Below are 22,522 nucleotides of genomic sequence, written 5' to 3'. Positions count from 1 at the left end.
AGGCTTAGCATACATCACATCAACTCCTTCCAGAAACCCTTCCAGCAAGCTTGGTATCCCATCCTCAATTTATTTCTTCAGCCTTCCTATGCCTAGAAAGATGAGGTAGATTCCTCCTCAGCTTAGATAGTGACTTCTGTCATTATAATTATAACCAAATCCGTCTGGCCCCAACCTTATTCTTTCCTTTACACCATGATTTTCTAGTACAAATCAGTAGCAGGCTGTTGGTGGACTGCCAAAATACCACTCTACCACCTGTGTTTTTGTAAGCTCCACCCATGCCTATCAAAGCTTTCCTTCTCTCTTTTTTTAAATTGTATTTTTGAATACTTATTTATTTTTGAGAGAGAGCATGAGTGGGGGAGGGGCAGAGAGAGAAGGAGACACAGAATCTGAAGCAGGCTCCAGGCTCCAAGCTGTCAGCCCAGAGCCCGACGTGGGACTCGAACCCATGAACCGTGAGATCATGACCTGAACCAAAGTCGGATGCATAACTGACTGAGCCATCCGGGTACCCCTCTTTCTCTCTTGTATATATTTCTGTTACTATCGCTGTCACCAATATTTATGGAGCATCTACTGCATGTAGCTCATGGTGTCTCTGCCCTGCCAGGCAAATGCAATATAGGCTTTTGCATATAATAAATACTTACATTTTTCTTTACGAAAACCAATTCTTGGGAAAACTAAATTGGAATAGGAAAGTGAATCAGTGTATGCTCCATATCTAGCCCATTGAATCTTTTTTTTTAACTTGCATGGATCTATGCTAACTTTCATAACTATTCCAAGTAGCGCATACCTGAATGCATTTCAAATGAACCAAAACTAATGAAATAGCCTACCACTTAGCTAAAAAGTAAGAATACAATTATTCTCAGTAAATGGTAACAACAAAAGCAAACGCAGCAAGGACTGTATTGACACAGGCTCACGTCCAGTCATTGTGAAAGGTCATTCCTTCATCTCCCTTGTACTTTGTGTGTCCCTATTGTGCATTTTATTTTGTAATTCCCCTCTGCTGGAAGCCACAAGCTTCCTCTAAGAAAAGCAATCTCCTTTCTTACGGAGGCCAGTGGATTCCATCCTAGAGGCTGTGTTGACAGTATCTCCAAATAGGCAATAACGAGGCATCTTGATTCCCACAACTCCAGCAGCACAGGGACCTGAAATGCACAGAAAGCAGGAAGTGGAAGCGGCAGAAGTCACAGTGTGGAGTTAAGGTGGGTAAGCCTCTTTCTCAGGCACAGTGCCGAATCCTTCATTTTACGTAGAAGTGGATGGCAGTATGAAAAAGGAGCTGTGGCTTTTGTTTTAAATGGATGTATTCAATGAGGAAAATATGGTTGGAACAAGACAAGCTTCTAGAAGGTGTTCTGCCCTAGCACAGAAAAGTACATTTGCACAAAACAAGAAGATATCCAGAGATCCAGGCTGCAAATGTGGGAAGTTGTTTTTAGTATTTTCAATAGAAGGCTCTCAGGAAGAATGGAGACTCTCCCACACCACACTTCCCTGAGCTCTGAAATGCTGGAGGTCCTGGTACACTGGAAGGCTCAATGGCCAAATTTTGTTTTAGTTTATTTTTATTTACTCAGAGTAGCATTTCTTGGTCTGGTGAGCCAATGATGGAGAACCCGGAAGACAAGGACTTGGCATAATCATCTCTGAGCACTTCACACGTCATGTGAAATGCAGTGGGATGGGGGTGGGGAGGGCTGTGGCACAAGGGCATCCTGACAAGAACAGAACCCAAGGCAAGACTGGGCACAGCAGGATGTTAGGCAGGGAAGAAGGGTTGTTCATGAAGCATTTGTGTGAAATGACCGAATGCAAGGAGTTACACATTTTAGAAGCTCAAGATGAATCTAGAAACTGCAAAACTGGATTTTTGGATAACGGTAGCTATTGATTTTCTAGTTGGCTTATTGGGTTTTGATCTGTATGAGTTCCTTTGTAGATTTATCCTACAAATTCTCTGACCACACACATTGAAAAAGAATAAAAATACTGGATCTTCCTTTGAGTGCCGAGCCCTTCTTTGTTAGGTTCAATGCAAAACAGCACAAAATAGTCAACCGAAAAACAAACAAAAACACGCAAAAACAGAACAACCTACAGAAGGCAAGGAGCAACAGAGGCTGCGACTTGGTCAGGAGATCTCTGATCTGTGCCTTCGGTGTGCTAGGTCTAATTACAGGTGACTCTTCACTTCAGAAATGGAGTAGATAAAGCTGGGGAAGGGCCTGGTAGCAGGAAATTCCTGCAGATATTAAGTCTTGTTTTCAATTATCAGTATTTAACCGCAACCTCCTAATTTCTTAGGCCTAAACCTCTCCAGGTATGTGTGCCTAATATCTATTATCATTCCAGCCCAATGTGGTGGCATGTGGGCCCAGGCGCTGAGCTCAGACATTGAGTTGGTCACAGGGGAAAAGAGATTGGGCCAGGAACCAGACTTGGTTGACTTGGTTCAGTCAGCCTCCTTGACTTGATTCAGTCAGCCTCCTTGACTTGGTTCAGTCAGCCCTGCTGCTGTCCCTCAGGCCTGGCATTTGTGATGGGTCAGAAAAGGGACCCCGTGCTGTTGCTGGCTAGGGAAATGCTCGAGAAGTCCCCTCCTGTGTACACAGAAACATCTCTAATACATGGTTGTGGACATGATTGGGGAAGAGTGAACATGGCAGAAATTTTTAACTTCCATTTACTGTTACTTTGAGAATATCACTGGTTCATTACTAAATCAAGAAATATTTACTGCCAGGCTCTGTGCTAGGCACTGTGGATACAGGATGACATTCGCAAATGCAGTGGTCTGGTTCTTGCCACAGAGTCTGGAGTGATCTTGGGTTTTCTGTAATTTGAGTCTTCTGTGAGCCTTGGAGGGCAGAAAAAAGCAATGGCAAGAAAGTATAGGGAGGTGTGATTTAACACAAGGAAAGACTGTTAATCATTTTAACTATTTAATGATGGAGTGAGTTGGCTTTGGAAACTGAGTTTTGAGGGACTCCTGGGATTACTCTAAAAGTAGCTGTATTATTACTTGTCTTGGAACGCATAAAGATAATTTGTGCCTGATAAAGGATTAATCCAGATGACTTCTGAGTCCTCTCCAACTATATTTTTCTATAACATTTATAGCTCATGTTCTCAAATCTCTACATTCCTGGCTGAGTATCTTTCATGGTCTTTGAAGTGATCCATGTACTTTCAGTACTACTGAGGGGGGTGAGGCGGACATAAATGCCTTTCATTATAGGAATTTTACCAGCTATTTTTTTCCCTGTAGATAATCTAATCCATGAAAGATACTATAAAAGTTTAGTGGGAAAAAAATGTGCAGAAGTTGGGGGCAGGAGACGGAAGGGATGGGGAGGAAATAAATAATATATATGAGGACTTAGGAAGAAATCTGGAGGCTGTTACTTCAGTCTGTGGTTGGTGTTTAGCATTCCAGGAGTCAGAGGTGCTGTAAAAGGTGGTGTTCCCTAGAACTCTCAAAGGATTGTCTCATTATATCGGGATATGTAACGGGATGAATTTCATGTGAAAATCAATCACATCATAAGACCCTTTATCCTTTCTTATTTAGTTGGTGCACAGAGGTTTATATGTTCCCATTTGCTACAATGCTTAACTCCATACCAGAATGAACGCCAATGCGAATCCATATTGGGAGACCGGGAAGATGCTCCAGCTCGAAGGTCCCCATGAAGCTGAGGATATCCAAGGCCATCTTGGCAATGTCTATTGCGTGCCTATTGCCATTCCTCTTAGGCAAACCACTGGCCACCATGTAGGCATCACCAATGGTTTCCACCTGTGGAAATAGTTTCTCATTAGTGATTCTATCCCTTCAAAAGGCACAAGAAATTAAAAACAAGTAGTTGACTACGTATCAAAACAAAAGCTTTTGAGAACCCAGTCGGAGCATAGCCCTGTACACTTTTTCTGGGACTAGTTCAAGACCAGATCTATGCAAATTTCTTCACGGTTTTATAGTCTAGTTAAATGAATGATAAGTAATTTTGACCATATGAGAGTACTTTATAATAACATAAGTAATCTAGATGTGGTAACAATTCTATAAAGTTTACATTATAATCTGAATGATGGCGTATAACATTTAATTACCAGAAAAGTCACCTTTAGCACTTAACATTTTATTTTTGATATCCTTTTGGACAAAAAAAAATTAATTGTAGTTTCCTCCAAGATGTAATGCACATTCTTATAGCATGGTGATTCTTTTTTTTTTTCTTTTTTTTTTTAAATTTTTTTTTTCAACGCTTTTTATTTATTTTTTGGGACAGAGAGAGACAGAGCATGAACGGGGGAGGGGCAGAGAGAGAGGGAGACACAGAATCGGAAACAGGCTCCAGGCTCCGAGCCATCAGCCCAGGGCCTGACGCGGGGCTCGAACTCACGGGCCGTGAGATCGTGACCTGGCTGAAGTCGGACGCTTAACCGACTGCGCCACCCAGGCGCCCCTCTTTTTTTTTTTTTTTTTTTTTTAATTTTTTTTTTCAACGCTTTTTATTTATTTTTTGGGACAGAGAGAGACAGAGCATGAACGGGGGAGGGGCAGAGAGAGAGGGAGACACAGAATCGGAAACATAGCATGGTGATTCTAAACACTTTTCTTGTAATAAGCAAATTTGTATCAGCAGTATCCTACCAACATTATTCTTTGTAAATGACCTCTCTTTTAATGTTATTGTCATGGTCATATAGTTCACATTTGTTGACTAGTTAACTTCTCTTTGCCAACCATCTCTGCAAGGCATAACCATTTTCTGTCCAACAAGAACTGTTGTTAATATGGCTTTCTGGCCTACATAGGGTGAAGATGCGGCTAGGACAGACCCTAAAAGGGACACCCTCTATGTGGGTAATAACCATTATGACAGACTGTCACATGAGTGACCTTTAAACTTTACTTGTAAGGATACAGTATTTCAGGCATATGGTTTATTTCAATAGTCGTCACAATAACCCACTGAGTTCGGTGTTAGTATCATCCCGTTTTACAGATAGGTAAAATTAAATGTATTTTATGAGGTCGCAGTTAGGTAGGGCCAAGTGGGCTTTGAATGAAGAGCTCTATTTCTAAAGTTACTTGCTCCATATGCTCTGCTACTTTTCCAACATGAAAATGGGGGAATTCAATTGTCCTTTACTCTTCTGACTCAGGCAGTATTAGCCCGAAACTGGTCAGCCCACTAGTCAGGTAACAGATCCAGTTCTGAACTTACAGGGTGTTCTCCCTGTCTTCCTTTAATCTTCTTTGAATGATGCTTGTTCTTTCAACAACAGCAACAACAACAACAACAAAAACAGATTCCTATTCTACTTGTTGTAACTCCAGTGTCTTCTCCGCTTCATTTGCAATCAGTCTAAACACTGTCCATTTCTTTAAAAGGTGATTTGAGAATACTAAATTTATTAGCTAAAATTCATTCCTGATGACCTTTATGTTGTTTCCTTCACAGTGCTTCTTAAAGTCATGTGGGCATTTTGACTTCTGACCCTTCTTATTCTTTCACTTCCCTTCACTTTTAGCTCGTGTTCAACCACAGATTCATTAAACCTTAGAGAGGATAAGAGCTGAGTAATAATAGGAACCAATCAACTCGGGCTCTGCTGACACGGGGTGGTACAATCATTTCAGCCTGGGAGGTCATGTGGTTACCTTGTACACATCGTGGTGATCAAGAATGTGGTCAAAACTCTTATAGATGTCATTGAGCATGTCTACCACTTCCATGGGGGTGCTGTATTTGCAGATGGTGGTAAAACCTACAATGTCACTGAAGTAGATTGTAACTTCCTCATACAATTCAGGCTCCACAATGCCTTTCTCCTTCAGAGACTTGACCACCAGCCTAGATGAGAAAGGGAAAAAATGCCTTCAACTTCAGTAATTTTTTTTCTTATCTCGCATAAATCTGTGAGACAGTAGTAATTGTCCACAAAGCATCCTAGGATTTGGGATTTCCACTGAAAGGAGTGACTAGGAAGCAAAGATAGGCTGCACATACTGAATATAGGAATAGAATATATACATACACATATGATACATGTATTTGAACTCAGATGTATATATGCAGGTTTAGCATTAACTTAGTACTTGGCTATTAACCCTTATATGCATGTACATATAACTCTAGTACCTATGTAACCCTCATATGTATACATACTTGTCCACTTTTTACCACTTTGTTGATTGTCAGCTTCTTCTAGATGTTGCTCTACATCCAGAAGCTGAGGAGAGTGTGTCGTTAATGTAAGAGCTTAAATCACTACAGCTGTCAGATCTGGCTTTTTCATCAGAGCCAAGGGTTTTGCATCCCAAGCATATTTAACATGGTATTGTTTCATATCACTATAAAGGAACAATGCACTTAAAAATTAACTTTGATATGTTCTGAATGAGAACTTCTTTGATATATTTTTGGGTCCTTTAAAAAGCAAAGTCAGTCACCATGTAAACACATGTTAAAATTATGGCAAAACTGCAGAAGTCAAATAAAGCAACTTAGAATATCTCTGTTGCAGAGATAGAAGGAATGGTATATCAGACTCAGAATTAAGACAGAACCATAAGAAGGAACTGCACTTCCTTGATGTGCCAATTGCCTTTTCACTGAGAAAATGGAGTAGGACCGACATGAGGCTGGGTGCTCCCTGTCTGCCCTTGGGATGGCTCTGTAAAGGACTCAAGTATGGAACCATTAGAATAGAACATGGCTGCTGGGAGGTGCCATAGAGGTCATTGATAACCCTGAGGCTTAAAAAGTATGACTTTCACAAGGTCCCACAGCCAGTAATGGCAGAAGCAGTATTAGAACTCAGCAACATCCTCCCGCCTTTCAGTCTTTTTATTGCACGGCATCTCCTCCACGACCCAGACCTTGGATATTCATGGAGATGGGGATGATCTGGAGGCATGCCAATTGTGTCCAAATAGCAATGTCTTCCATTCCCCCAGAAAACAGCTCATTAACCACAAGGACAGGCAACATTCCTTTTGAGAACCTCCAAAGCATCAAGGGAATTTTTTTCTATTGGTGTGATGACAAAGCCTGGGACCTTTAAGAAACACCCCTTTGGTGTGGCTGATTGGATTCTCAGAGGTCACTTCTGGGGTGGTTTTTCTTGACATGCCCAATATAAGGGTGCAAATTTTTTGAAGGATACATAAATGTAATCATAAAATTGGATATTTCACCGTTTTTGCCCTTCATATTACTGCTTATATCTGAAAAGTCGTATAAGCTTGGGAAATAGTACGCAAAGAGAGGAACGAATGTTGGTAGATAAATGAAGGGCTGTGACTTAACACAGTGAGCTTTGGTAACAAGCTGTTGCTGACACAGATTAGCGAACACAGTAAATGTCTTAGAAAGGCCTCCCACAAGAAGAAAAAACTTCTATTTTAACATCTCAAAAGCCAAGAGGCACTGTTTAAGTAAGCAGTTAAGTAGAGTCTGGTTCCTACGTGCAGTCTTAGTTTATTGACAATCTTGCTGTAAATATTTCTTTTTGATTCTTCTAGGTATTGTTCATGTACATTTTAATTTTCTTTTACAAATATATTTTTACATAAATTACCACAGTTGCACTGGAATCATGGTGTATTGCAGCTATTGAAGAGATCTGTGTTATATAACCTGTGGCGATCCGATAAAACATCTACCCCTGGAGATGAAAAGTAGAGCATAGGGAATATAGTCAATCCTATCGTAACAATATGTCTACGGCCATACCACCCTGAACGCGCCCGATCTCGTCTGATCTCGGAAGCTAAGCAGGGTCGGGCCTGGTTAGTACTTGGATGGGAGACCTATCGTGACAATAACGCTGTATGGTGACGGGTGGTAACTTCGCTTACTGTGGTGAGCACGGAGTAATACACAAAATCTCAAATCACTCTGTCCTACACCTGATAGTAGTATAACATTGTATGTCAACTATACTCAAAAGTTAAAACTACCATCTAGTGATCAAAGTGGCACATTACAGCAAAGGTGAGATAAAAATCTGAGGCAGTGAGCCAGCTGTTTCAAATCATTTGAGTAACAGTATTGGTTAAAACCACGGATGATGACACCCTGGGAAAGGCAGCCAGATTGTCTGGATGTTGTTTTTGTTACAACTCAGCACTGAAGGCCAGGCAAGGAATTATGCCTCTTAAACCTAGCATTTATGAAGCTCTGATAGAAATTGCAATCTCTGATGGGAATATTAAGGGCTCCATCCTATTACCAGGGCACCATTTCCAGGCTGTTCTTTGGCATTCTGAGGGCACACAGGTCTTGCAGTAGGCCTCCTTCAGGCACAGATGACTGAACAGAGCATGTTGGTAACTCCTACCCTCGTCACTCGGGTTTGTCAAAGAGAAACTGTTCTACTGAGAGAACAGCTCATACAATCTCAAAATCACCCTTTTACTAACATAGAGCTGATACTCTAAATGAAGCATGGGTTCAAAATAAAACAATAATGAACACAAGTTATATTTAAAAGTCATGGCTATTATGTATGATAATAACAGCCATGGACATTCCAGACTCTGGGCTAAGTACCTTATATCCTGAGCACTATTTCAGGAAATTCTTAGGGCTAGCCTGTGAGGTACAAAAGAAACTGAGGCTTAGATCATGTAGGTAATTGTCCAAGACTGTACATTGGTAGTCAGTGGTAGGAACACAGTTTGAATTCAGGCCTAGCTGACCTCAGCTTCCATGATTTCACCCAATGCTGGACTGTCTAGCTTAGGCTTCCTCTAACAAAACAGTTTATTCTACTTGAACGAGAAGAGAACATTACCGCTCACTTGTGACAGTTAAGGGCCCCTTGGCCAAAGTCTGTTTTCTAGCTCCACATTTTAACTTCTTGCTTCTCTTAACATTTCTTTGTTATTATCTGAGTACTAACACTCACAAAACTTTAAGCTGTATAGGGATTTCAACCTTACTTCCTTTCTCTTTATGTCATGGCTGTGATACTGTTTCACAAAACAGACGCCAGCCCACAGATGCCTCTGTGATGAGGCATCTGATATGTGGCCCCCACCTTCTCCACTAATGACTGTTCCTACTCCTTGTAATTTGGCTTCTACTTTGAGGTGAAAAGAAGAAAAGAAATGGGTAGTTAGTGCCTACAAGTGCCTTATGGCTCACAGAATCCAGAGGAAAATTTTAATTTCCATTTTGAGATTAGGGAGAGACAGACAGTGACCTGCCACAGGTCCCAGACTTAGTAAAAGTGGCAAAGTGTTAGAACCCTGGCCGAGCTAACTCCACTGCCCATGCTCTTTCTGGGGCAACACACAGCCGTTTGCAAATAACTTTTTTGGGGGCACCTGTGTGGCTCAGTCGGTTGAGTGTCCAACTTTGGCTCAGGTCATGTCATGGGTTCGTGGGTTCAAGCCCTGCGTCAGGCTCTGTGCTGACAGCTCAAGAGCCTGGAGCCTGCTTCAGATTCTGTATCTCCCTCTCCCTCTGCCCCTCTCCTGCTCACGCCCTCTCTCTCAAAAATCAATAAACGTTAAAAAAAATTTAAATTTAAAAGAAAATAATCTTTTTCTTCTAGATATTTACAGTACAAACCAGAACAAGTTTTAGGAAGGTATGTGTATTTTTTTAACCAAATAATCTGTTGAAGAATGTGCAAAAGGGAACAATCTTATGTAGATACAAGGGAAACAAAACAATGCTAGAAGAAAATGCTGACACTTTCAGCTATAAGAAAGAAGGCATGGCTGTGGAATCATGAGAAACTACACCGGCAAGAGGACCTGCCTTACCTTGGAAGCAACATAAAATTGAGTCTGTCAGCTCTGTCCCTCTCTGCCTTGTACAGCTGCGTCCTTTCCTCCACCAGATGTTCCAGGTTTCGAGAATACAGCTGTAGACGTCGGATCAAGGTGTCCATATAACTTTCATTTTTTTTGTCGTGAAATAGGCTGTAGGTAGTAATAAAGAGTTGCTACAAATTATTAAAGCATAAACATCCAGTAAAATAGTGGACAAATGTGATTAAAAAGTTATAAAGCAAAAAATAAAATAAAAACAGTCAACACACGTTGAAAAAAATTAGCCTCAGGAGAAATTAAAGAAATAGAAAGAGACATAAGATATATTTTTAAAGTTTATTTATTTATTTTGAGAGAGAGAGAATCCCAAGAAGGCTCTGTGCTGTCAATGAGGAGCCAGACGCGGGGCTCAATCTCATAAACCGTGAGATCACTACCTGAGCTGAAACCAAGTCGGTCGCTTAACCGACTGAGCCGCCAAGGCGCCCCTAGAAATAGACACAAGATTTTTAAAAAAGAAAACCAAATGTTAGAGTAATGGTAATAGTGGAGGTAAGGAGGAAAAACATCCACTATGATCTTCCTGGAGGGCAGTGTGGCAAAATGTGTCACAAGCTTTAAAAGTACACACTGATCAGTTCACCAGCACTTCTTCTAGGAACCAGCCACAGGAAACCACAAGAATGTGCTGAAGGTAACTTCAGAAAAGTCACAGCAGTCTCTATAACAGCAAGCATTTGAAAGTAACCCAAACGAGTAACAAAACATAATGAAAATATTACGACACGAGGGAATATTCATGCGTTGTATAAAATACAAATTAGAACAGTAAAAGATACAGAAAGACGCTACCTCTATATTAAGTAGAAAAGTTGATAAAACAGCAAAAATTATAATTTCAATTTTTGAAAACCAGTAGCCATCTATTGATAAATAGGTGATGTTTTTTCTTTGTTTGCTTAGTCCTATTTTCTAAAATTAAAAAATTATAATAATGATTTACAATAAAAGGAGAATCTTTTTTTTTTTTTAAGGCACTAGAAGTGATAAATACAAGTATAAGAGAAGGACCGAGAAAAGCAAAGCTGAGCCTTCTGTTTTCTCCTTAGAACAGAAAGCTTGGGTCCTCTGCTTTGGATTCTGTGTCTCCCTCTGCCAATCCCCCTCTCACATTCTCTTTCTCTCAAAAATAAACAAACATTAAAAAAAAGAAAAAAGAAAAAAAAAAAAAAAAAAAAAAAAAGAAAGACTGGGTCCTAAAGCACAAAACCTAACTCTGGATGATCTTGTTAGGCCAAGGACACTTTGACAAGATGCCAGCTTTCTTCGACGCTGGGACACATTGCAAGCCTTAGCAGAGCTCAGTCAGGAGGTACATTGTCTGTCTGTAAGGTTGTTCAGTATCGAGATAATGTTTATACCATCTACAGCACCATAGAAGGGGTTGAATAAATACTACTATTGCATTATTACAACAACGATTTAAGTTACCACTTCTGCCCTCAAGGAGAAGGAGGTGGGGAGGGATGTTTGTTAAAATTTCAATACAATTCTGAGTCTACCTCAGACCTACATAACTGGAAACCGCTAGGTCTGGGATTATGAAACAGTATTTTTTAACAAGTTCCCCAGGGAGTTCTCCTTGAAGCCACCAGTATAGAGTCTAGTTGGGTGAGGGAGCAGGTGTAAGGAATAAAGATAGATGATCTCCCTTTGTGATGAATTGATTCAATTAAAACAGTTTTCTCAACCCTGACTGCATATTCTAATCACCCAAGGAGCTATTATCAACCCCTATGCCAGCCTGCACCCCAGACCAATTACATCAGACTCTCTGGGGCAGGACTCAGGCACTGTTGTTTTTTTTTAACATCCCTGCCCCACCCCCTGCTGCCTGGTGATCTCAATGGGCAGCCAAGTTTGAGAACCACCCTATTAAAGGCTATGTATCAGGGGCCCAGTTTATCTTCATGAGTTTACATTTCACTTATCACATACACAGTCTCATCGGATCTTAGTAAAATGTCTGTGAAAAAATTAAAAAATGAGCAAGAATTACATCATTTGTTATTTTCTGCTCCTTCCACACAAATGACAGATTAGATGTACCCTTCAATGACCACTTTCATGATTTCACTTGACCTCATCTCAGCCCTGGGCTTTTAGGTTCAATAAGTATCTGAATCTTTGACTTAATGAGAAGTATGGAAAATAAGAGCTGGAAGGAATTGCAGAAATCATCCTATTCAAGTCCAGTTTTAATAAAAAGAAAATTGACATCCAGTTAGGGTAAGCACTTTGCCCAATGTCCTACACCAAGCTATTACCAGACCCTAGTCTAGAAGCTGGATCTCCTAATCTCTTCACTGTTATTTTTTTCACTCTAACTGAAAACACGGAAAATCTAGAATTCAACCTTACTGGATAATTGTGTGCTTTTTTTGTTTTTTTTTAAATTTTGGACCCTGAATTAAAATCTGATTCATGGCACAAGGCTTAAGCACCTAGGGCCAAAGTTTCTGATTTTAAGATTTTAAGAGCTTCTTGATCTTAAGAATGATCTAGTGGCTTTGCAAATACTCAGGACTCATGCTAGACTTCTAATTACCTCCAGAAGGGTCAGGGAACTAGATTTTTAACAGACATATTTATGATCAGCCAGAGTTTATATATTAATCAGGCAAGTTTTGCCCTTGGCTATTTAACTTTTCAAGTGATTATTCCCTGAGAAAATGGTCTGTTGGTCTCCATCTCATTTTAATTTTTTTGAGACAGGGGTTGCAGTCTGGGGTTTTTCATTAGAACAGGCATTCCATTCTGAGGTGCCACTGGATGTCAACTATTATTAGAAAAATCTGAAATAAGTGAGGAAAAGCAAAAATTTCAGCAATACCCAAATATCTTGGCCAACGTAGACTCAATTTTCTTGAAATCTGGTCTCTTCTCTGGATCTTCCTCCCAGCAGTTTTTTACAAGTAGATAGACCTGGAAGAAAGAAGGGGTTTGCTCAGGGGGTGGTATCCTCTCCTATTCTCTACCCTTGATGGGAGTAATTGAGGCAGGGACTATTTTTTTTTTAAGTTTTTTTACTTTGAGAGAGTGAGAGCCTGAATCCAGGGTGAGGGGCAGAGAGAGAGAGAGAGATGGGAGAAGAGAATGTGAAGCAGGTTCTACACTGTCCGTGAGGAGCCCCACGCAGGTCCGAAACCAAGAGTAGGCCACTTAACCCGCAGAGCCACCCAGGCGCCCCGAGGTAGGGAGTATTTTTAAAACACCTCAACTCTGACAATGAGGCTGAGATTGCTTAGTTCCCCTCAGTCTGTCTCCGCACCACCTTGCCTCACCCGTCCCTTGGGCCCTAAATTAATGAAAAATGTGACATGGGTTTGGATGGGGCTGGATTGTTGGCAGAAAATGCTTTACAGAAGTTTGCAGGGTTTATGTGCAGTGGGTATGAGGCAGTGACTCTAATGTGAATCTCTTCTGCAAGGGCTTCCAACCACAGCGACCAGCGGAATCACCCCGAGAGGTTTCCAGTTTCCTGTGCTCACGCTCCACCCCAGAAGATTCCAATTCCCAGGAGTCCCGCCTTGCCTGAGTCAACCGTGGTCTGGAATCAAACGATCCTACTGCTGACAAATCGTCAGAAGGTCCATAGTAACCTAGTGAAACCTCACAAGGCCTGTGCGTGCGTCATTCACCTCACTTCATCTCGTCACGTGAGCACTTGATCATCTCACATCATCACAAGAAGGGTGAGCACAGTACAAAAGGATATTTTGAGAATGAGACCATGTTCACATAACTTCTATTACAGTATATTGTTATATTGTTACAGTTGTTCTAGTTTATTATTAGTTATTCTTGTCAGTCTCTGACTGTGCCTAATTTAGAAATTAAACTCTCTCAAAGGTATGTATGTCTAGGAAAAAGCCTAGTATATAGAGGGCTCAGTACTATCTGCAGTTTCAGGTATCCACCGGGGGTCTTGGAATGTATCCCCTGTAGATAAGGGGGGACGACTATATACTTTTCTATTATTTTTAGATGTGGGCATATTCATTTTTTAATCAGTAGGTGGTATTTATAAGCCTAAGAAGTATATGACATGGACATCTTGATCTTTTAGCTCCTAAAAATTGAGAGGGCGATATGTGCTTCAGAAGCCAGGTCTTGAGTTGGGAGAGGTGGAAAAGGACATGGGGCTGATGACGGTGCCCAAAGAGAATGTCTGAGTCCTGGCCCCTGGATCCAGTGCATGTCACCTTATTTGGAAAAGAGGTTTGTGCAGATGTGATTCAGTAAAGGACCTTGCAATGGGAACATTATTGTGGACCATCTTGGGAGGCTCAGTGTAGTCTCATGAATCCTCATACAGGAGGGAGGTAGAGGGAGAATAGACAGAAAAGATGAAAATGGAACCATGGAGGCAGAGATTGGAGTGTTGTGGCCACAAATCAAGGGAAGTCAGTAGCCATCAGAAGCTTCTGGAAGAAGCAAGAAACGGATTCTCCCCTAGAGCCTCTGAAGGAAGCATGACCTTGTTGACAACTTATTTCAGACTTCTGGCCTCCACAATTATAAGGCATAAATTTCTGTTGTTTCAATCCACCAAGTTGCTGGCAATTTGTTATGGCAACACACAAAACTCATGTAGGGAAATGCACTCACTTCCAGTTCTTTCTCCTCTGCCGTTTCCAGGAACAGATCTGGGCGGAAGGGTTTTACTCCATTGGAATTCTCTACTCTGAAAATCTTCTCTGATGGGATAAGAATTATGCAAATTACAAGAAAGAATACAGCATGAACAAATTTTAGCAGCAGCCAGACCCTGAATTGGTTCACCCACCCTGGATGGGTACCCAGTGAGAATACGGCAGAGAACAGGCAAGCACTCAAAGAATGAATGACCACCAGGCGAGGGGTCTTATACCCACTTATACCCAGGGGGTTATTAGCTTAAGTTAAGGTTACTATGTCTCTGAAACTTAACTTGAATACCTTTAGTACGTTTCCTCCAAGAGTCTAGCCTGCCCTCTCTACATCCCTTAGACCCCCACCCTCCAGAGAGTTAAGACCTGGGACATAATAATTACACAGTAAGCAAGGGTTGGATGACTGGAAGGAAGCATTTCCCCCTTGAGAAGACCTGTGACAAAAACTTCTCTCAGTAAGAACTAAAATACAGATGTTGTGCCACTAGAGTGATGTAGCTCAGGTGTTAAATAGACACACATCTTTTCTTAGAATCAGAAAGGAAGGGGGGAGACCGTAAGGCAAGAGTCTTCAACCGACAATAACACTGACAGTAACGACACCTGGTATGTTATATGCTTTTCAGAGCATTCTAACATTCTTACTGTCAACCCCTCCAATACCCCTGTGTGACGTGCAGTGGAGATATGCCATTACTTCTGCGGATGAGGGGACTGAGCTGTGGTCACAAAGAGATGAGGGTCTTGGTCAGCCTAGAATGCAGGCTCCCAGAGAGGGCAGATGTTGAGTCCAACTCTTACCATTCTCATCCCGGCAGCTCAACGTGTAGAAGGTTTCTCTCCGCAGGATGATCTCCTGGGCAATGATCCCGTAGCTGTACACATCTCCTTTCTGGGAGATGCTGGCCTGGCGGAGGTGCTCCGGGGCTGTCCACAGGTCTGTGAGTTCAGCATTGAGATTGCAAAGTTGAGGGAGCTGAGTGGCTCGTAGGTCTCCAACCTGTTTTTGTTCTTTAAGCCCCTATCCCATGCACCCTGAATATGAGTGGCCCTGAACTTAAACGTCCCAAACTTTTGAGGGGTTTATGCTAATGCTGGTGATAGGGAGAGAATGCACACTTGCCTCTTGAGCTGACTATATAATGCCAGGATTTGGGTGAGGTCACATGGCAATGTGGTCCCTAAAACTTCTAGAATCATAGTCCTGAAAACCCTCGAGCCTACCTAGAATAGCACTTGGTGTATAGGAGTGCTCAGCAAATATTTGTAGAATGACTACAGTAGAATATGAAAGGCTGAGGATTTAATAGCTTGTGGTACATATGGCATAAACCTACGAAAGCCTTCATAAATAAAAAATACATAAATTTATATTTTTATTATAAAATATAAAATACGTATATGTATATTATGCAATATGGAACATATTATGTATAACATATATGCATACCCATTGAAACACATTTAAACAAAGAGCCTATCAGTGATATTTTGCAGGTTGGACATACTCACAGCCTCCAAATCAGCTATTGGCCACAGATGTGTTTTCTTGTGTTCCCACAGTATTCTTGAAAAAATAATGCATACAGTTTTCTCGCATTTTACTCTGTGCCTGCTACTCATTAATGCTTCACACAAGTGAAGTGCTCCTGTGTTCTGTGCTTGGTTCCTATAGACACTTGGGTTTTGGACCCTATCACCTAACTTAAATAGTAACACCAAGGGCATACATTCAATTTCTCTCCATCCCTTGCAAGTTTTCTAGGATCACCTAACTCCTTCTAAACTTTCTGAGATTTTCTTTTTCAATGAAAAAAATCTTTAAATTCATGTTTGAGGTATGATACACTTATGCTGAGGCACATTTCCCTTGTTTGGTTTTCCATCCAAATGTTCATTGCCTTTTTGAATTTATGTCTTGTTAATTTGTGTGATTTGTGATTCATATACAATTGATCCTTGTTGGTTTGGGGTAGAGGACAGGTAAGTGGATGAGCTTACGTTAAAACTTCAGTTAACTGACAGCACAGATTCGTAGGTATAACTGAGTGATGTTTAAGAGGATAGCATTTGATCGGCAATTTATCTGATTTTGTGTCGTGGTGAGTCATCTATTAAAGGAGACTTGTTCCACCACAGATGAACCATGCTTGACACATGGTAGGTCTTCATCAAGCACTTATTGGATTGAGTCCAATCCAATCCAGCTTGATGTGACTGAAGAAGTAGGGGCGGAATTGTAATTTTACTTTTATTGAGAGAAAATGAAAGGATTGCAAAGTAGAATTAGAAATAGAATTTAGGTTTTTCGATCTAGGTGGTATTTTGAGGCTTTGTGGGAGTGCTAGATTTCTGAGGCTATTTAACCCCGAGTTATAGTAAAGAATGGGTAAATGTTCAACATGAAAAGCTCTTTATACAAGATAAATCACTTTTCTTTGTGTTTCTCTTTTGGCCCTTATAACAATCCAGAAAGGGATAGGTAAGAATATATTTTACTAATAAGAGTGGTTTTTTTCCCCATTATCATAATCACAGATAAATGAATGACAATTTGGAAATAGGTCTTCTGCCTTGTATTCTATCTTCTTGGGCAAATCTCAGCCTCTGAGCCTCAATTCTGACTTACACAAAGGAAGAGAGTTAGACTAGATGATTTCTAAGGTCTCTCACTACCCTCACCTTCTCTATTTTTTCACCCTGTTCTGCTTCCACAGCCAGTAAGTTCTTCATAATTTCCTCACTGATATCAAGAAACACATGGATGAAGGAAACCCACAGAAGAGATTTGTTCAACTCAAGAAGCACTTGCTGAAAACTGACAAAAACTGACAAGGGTGTAGTGCTGGAGAACGAGCCAGCTGTTTCCTCTTGTGGCTCCAAGTGTTCATTTTCTGATCAGTATCACCACCCCCTGACCACTTGTGAGAATTTTTTTTTTTAAGTGGGGAACTAGTAAAAATGTCATTCCTTACAGACCTTTTGTTGGAGGCAAAATGGAACTGCAGCCAAAATCAGTGATCTTTACCACCATTCTACTGTCTACCACACAGTTGGTGGATTTCAGACGGCCATGGACTTCAGTCTTACTGGAGTGCAGGTATGACATGCCCTGTCATTTTTCAGATGGCAGGGAAACAAAGAGATATGACACTCTTCAGCTGCTTGATTATTTTAAAGAAAGTAATAACATTTTGAAAGCATTTCAGCATGCAGACAGGATCACACCACTAGAATTTAAATTTAGTTCCATTAATTCTACTTTAAAAATACTGTTAATGCCCTAATACTTGCCTAAGCACTGCATCTTAAAAGGCAATTGTCTAAAGACTCTGGTTAAACAGTTACGCAGAATATGAAACAAAGGGTTGATTCTAATTTTTTTAAAAGTGTTTCTGCTTACCACTTAGTCTGTGATCTTGGGTGTATTTCTGGTTTTCTACCTCAATAAAAATACAGACTTGCCCTTCTGAAGGAAGGGGCAATTGAATTAGGAAAGGGCAAGCCTCCCCAACCCCGACCCTTTTTTTTTGGTGTGGGGGAGTGGGGTGTGGTGCTGCTGTGCTTCCCTCTGGTGGCCAGAGGTGTCACTGCAGAAATTGGTCTTCAGCCTGGATCACAGGAGTGAAAAGTGGCAAAGAGGGTGGGTATCGTACAATACTTTTTAAAACCGATTCTGGTCCTAGATGACTTTCAGTCTATTTAAGGCTGTATCAAACAGCTCAATCTTGGGATTGACTTGTCTTCGTTCTTGAATGAGGCCGCTGGCAGCCACTTCCTTTTTCATATACTATCTGGGAATACACATGTCCAAATTCATTAGTGCCTTGAGCAAGAGGGTTGCCTGTCCTGAACATTTTCTCTTAAAAAGATTGTTGTCTTGCCTGAAGCATAATATGATTTTGATTTCCAGCAAGTCTATGAAAATGTGTACCCCAAGCTCAGAGCAGGAAAAACATAATAATAAAAAGTAATAGCTTGGATATCGAACATTTATTTATACCAAATATCACATGAAGTACGTGCATTATTTATGAAATCCTCACAACAACCCTCTGACATAGGTACTATTTTTATTATCATTTTATGGATAAAGAAACCAATGCTCAGAGAGGTTGAAAACTTGCTAGACCTGTTTTCCTATGTTTAATTTTCATAAATGTCTCTTTTGTTTGTAGGTCTCTTACCTTAGCAATGTCATACAAGACCGAGATCTTAAACTCCCAATCCATGAATGTACCATCAGGGTAGGAGATGGTGTCATTTAAAACTTCCTGAACAGCAGAAAAAGAAAAGGAAGAAATTGTTGGAAGGAAGGATCCTGTGGAGATTGTTATAGGCTAATAATGATCTTCTAATCATGAGGCCTGGGGCTCAGAAACAAACTGAAATGCCATTGTCCTGTTTTTCCTGAACATGTATTTCTTTCCTTTCCTATGAAACATCAGGTGGCTGTCACCATAATAAAATGAGCAGGAGATACTCATCGTATTCCAAATCCTGGTTCTTCCGCCAGACAGGGGGAAAGGAATGAGCAGACACCTGCCTGGAGAATGGGCTATCACAGGTTGTGGGCTGCAGGTTCTGTTTCTCTGAAATCACACTGGTGATTAGCAGGAATTGCTATTAGGGAATCTCGTCCTCTTTTTTCCCTCACGGGATCAATTGCGTCCATTGGCTGACAGCTCTGAGTTTTCTTTACATTTACCAAGTACTCTGTCAATAAGAGCGAGTTCTTGGATTTTGTGTGAATTGTACCACCTAGAAATTTGAACTTACTATTTTAACACGATGATGGTTCTATGAAGATGCAGGGTTGTAGCTAAGCAATAACTATTCTTCACAGTAAAACTCTAATAACCTAATAATAGTTTCCTGTTTGGGGAAAAAGCCCAATTTGACCTTTAGTTTTAACTCAGGAACTGTATTAATGATTTCCAGTGAAGGGCGTGTAGTCATTAATCATTTCAGATAAGGCTGGTTTAGCTGCAGCTATCAGGCCCGGTTAAGGGAGGGAAATTATGGGCAGACAGTCTCTGAAGTAATTCTTTCCCTTAGCACATGATATATCTTGTATTTTTATTTATTATCTCTTCTCCCTATGGAAATGTAAACTCTGTGATACTTTTTGTTCTGTATCTTCAATACCTAGTACAGTATCTGGCATATCTAGATGTTTCATGAGTATTTGTTGCATAAATGAATCAATTGTTCCTAAACAAGGTTAGCCAAGGTTGTTATATATTTATAAGATGGGAAGCATATTGTCTTTTATCTAGGGAAACACTTGCCCATTTGTTTCCTTACAATAGTAGGTTCTAATGGGATTTGCCAGGGACTGAAGCCTGGGGGCAGGAGGGGGATGGGACTGTAAAGTTTGCCCTGGCACAGCCTTTGCTTTGAGATTCAAGACACAAAGGAGCAGTTTCCTGTAGAAGCTTCTGTCCAACATGATGCTAGAAGGGGGTCCCAGAGCACTCAGATAAATGAAGTTTCCTGTCTTACACCAGAGAGCCCAAAACACTATCTAAACATTGACTGGGAATGTTAGGGATTAAAAGGCCATGTGAAACCCTTTGACCAGGCCCTATTAATTGGTATTCTAAAATTTCCTTTCACTGAAATCGAATGATCAGATTTGGTCTAGGCTTCATATGAAAAACATTTCTTTTTGTTGTTGTTGGTTGTTTTAAAGTTTATTGATTCTGAGAGAGAGAGAGAGAGAGAGAGAGAGAGCGCACGTGTGCACATGTAAGCAGGGGAGGGGACGAAAAAGAGGGAGAGAGAATCCCAAGCAGGCTCTGCACGGTCAATGTGGAGCCCAAGGCAGGCCTCAGTCTGCAATCATGACCTGTGCTGAAATCAAGAGCTGGACAGCTGAGCCACCCAGATGCCCTGCCTGGAAAAACATTTCTATAGATGGCTCCTGACTTAAGATGGCTTGACTTGCATTTTTTTTTTAACTTTACAATGGTGTGAAAATGATATGCATTCAGTAGAGATAATACTTCAAATTTTGAATTGGTATCTTTTCCCAGGGCTGGCAATTATGATGCTGGGTGGGCAGTGAGGCTCAGCTCCCAGTGAGCCACTGGATCAGGAGGGTAAACAACCAATATACTTACAACCATTCTGTGTCCAAACAACCACCCTGTTTTTTACTTTCAGTACAGTGTTCAGTAAGTTACATGAGATATTCAACACTGTTGTAAATAGGCTTTGTGTTAAAAGATTTTGCCCAACTGTAAGCTAATGTAAGTGTTCTGAGTGTGTTTAAGGTAGGCCAGGCTAAACTCTGCTGTTTGGTAGGTTAGGGGGATTAAATGCATTTTTGACTTAAAGATTTTTTTAACTTATGGCTTTATGGGGACATAAGCCCATTGTAAATTGAGGAAGATCTGTAATTTTGAAATACTTGAGATTTTTATTATTAGGAATGTGTGTTTATTTTATATCAGCACCAATTTGAATGATAATTTTCAGCATCAATTACAATGATTATGAGTTTTCTATGACCTTTTGATATGATGCATTATAGTAATATTTTTTCCTTTCATAGAATTAATCCTATATGATTATATTATGGTTTTTATATACAACTGGCTTAGAGTTACTAGTATTTTATTTATATTTTTTCCATGTAATTTCATAAATGTAGTTAGTCTTTAATCATATTTTACTATCAACTTTATGCTACCTTGTTGAATGCTAAATGAATTTAGAAGATGTTCATTTTTCATTTAACATTGCAATAGTATTTACGTAGACAGTAAGGATTATTTTTTGAGTCTTAAAACAATTAAGCTGATCTGGTATTATCTGTAATGGAAATTATAATTTCTTGTATCATTATTGTCCTATTTAAGTTTTTGGTTTTTGAGTCAAATTTTCATGATTATATTGCCTCTGAAAATATTCCTTTTTTAAGATTTTATAATTTAAGTCAAATGAAGTATTCTTTTACAACTGAAAATATCTTTTTCACAGCTTTATTTTTTATTCTCACTTTTTTGTATTTTTGTTTTAAAAGTTTTAATTAGAAGTATGAGAGGCTTTTATTTTATATTTTAAAAACCTAATGAATGCACCTTAAAATTCTACATTTAAAAAAAAATTTTTTTTTCATGTTTTTATTTATTTTTGAGGCGGAGAGAGACAGAGAATGAGCAGGGGAGAGGCAGAGAGAGAGGGAGACACAGAATCCGAAACAGGCTCCAGGCTCTGAGCTGTCAGCACAGAGCCCGACGCGGGGCTCGAACTCACTGGACCACGAGGTCACGACCTGAGCCGAAGTAGGACGCTTAACCGACTGAGCCACCCAGGCGTCCCTACATTTTTTAATAATAATTAATTTTATAAATTTCCTTTCGTTAAGCCATCGTTATTCTTTTAAATTTTGGCATTGAATACTTAAATTATTTTTTTTTAAGAGAAACTAGCACTTAGAGCTAGTATTTTTTTTCCCCTGGAGGATACATTTGAGTTTATGCCGTACATTTTGAAAGCTACTATTCTTTTAATTGAAGGCTATTGAAAAAAAATCTAAGTGATTAATTTAAAATTTTTATTATTTTAAAATTTTATTGTATTATGAATATTTAGATTTTTGAAGTTGCTACTGAACCCAAACTTGGTAGTTTGGCTTTGTTATAGGGAGGATATGGAGGTGATTAAGAAATACTGGGTCTGAAAGTAGCCCAAAGGCAGAGTGACCACACATCCTTCTTGATTGGATCCAATTGCTTTCTATATCTGCTATTCTGACCTAATTGTTACAGTACCCCTTTCCTTCTCAAAATATCGTGATAAATTATATGCTCATTTCAAGGCATTTCAAGGACCAAAAGCTCTCATAACATATGCCCAGACAGTGCACAAAGTGAGGTGCAAACATTTCAATGCTCTTTGAAGCAGTTGCCCTGGACTCCTTTCTGCTCCTGCCCATTTCCCATTTCTAGTCCTGTTTCTGCTTGAAACCTCACTT

The 22,522-nt window shown here is 40.1% G+C and overlaps 1 protein-coding gene and 1 pseudogene across 1 annotated transcript in view; one reads left to right on the top strand and one right to left on the bottom strand.

Moving 5' to 3' along the window:
• Positions 1 to 22,522, bottom strand: part of GUCY2C (guanylate cyclase 2C) — a 69,767-nt gene that overhangs the window by 3,934 nt on the left and 43,311 nt on the right. Inside the window, exons 16-24 of the mRNA XM_058743594.1 lie at positions 18,726 to 18,812; positions 17,518 to 17,650; positions 15,340 to 15,477; positions 14,495 to 14,583; positions 12,717 to 12,808; positions 9,815 to 9,973; positions 5,696 to 5,888; positions 3,649 to 3,823; positions 1,071 to 1,169 (exon numbers count right to left, since the gene is read on the bottom strand). Coding sequence (XP_058599577.1) covers positions 1,071 to 1,169; positions 3,649 to 3,823; positions 5,696 to 5,888; positions 9,815 to 9,973; positions 12,717 to 12,808; positions 14,495 to 14,583; positions 15,340 to 15,477; positions 17,518 to 17,650; positions 18,726 to 18,812 — 1,165 coding nt within the window. The remainder of the gene's footprint in view (positions 1 to 1,070; positions 1,170 to 3,648; positions 3,824 to 5,695; positions 5,889 to 9,814; positions 9,974 to 12,716; positions 12,809 to 14,494; positions 14,584 to 15,339; positions 15,478 to 17,517; positions 17,651 to 18,725; positions 18,813 to 22,522) is intronic.
• Positions 7,759 to 7,875, top strand: LOC131484219 (5S ribosomal RNA; annotated as a pseudogene).

This window comes from Neofelis nebulosa, chromosome 8 (assembly GCF_028018385.1).
Source record: "Neofelis nebulosa isolate mNeoNeb1 chromosome 8, mNeoNeb1.pri, whole genome shotgun sequence".
NCBI classification, from domain to species: Eukaryota; Metazoa; Chordata; class Mammalia; order Carnivora; family Felidae; genus Neofelis; species Neofelis nebulosa.
Note: the sequence above shows the minus strand (reverse complement) of the source record. Positions and strands in the feature narration are given on the sequence as shown.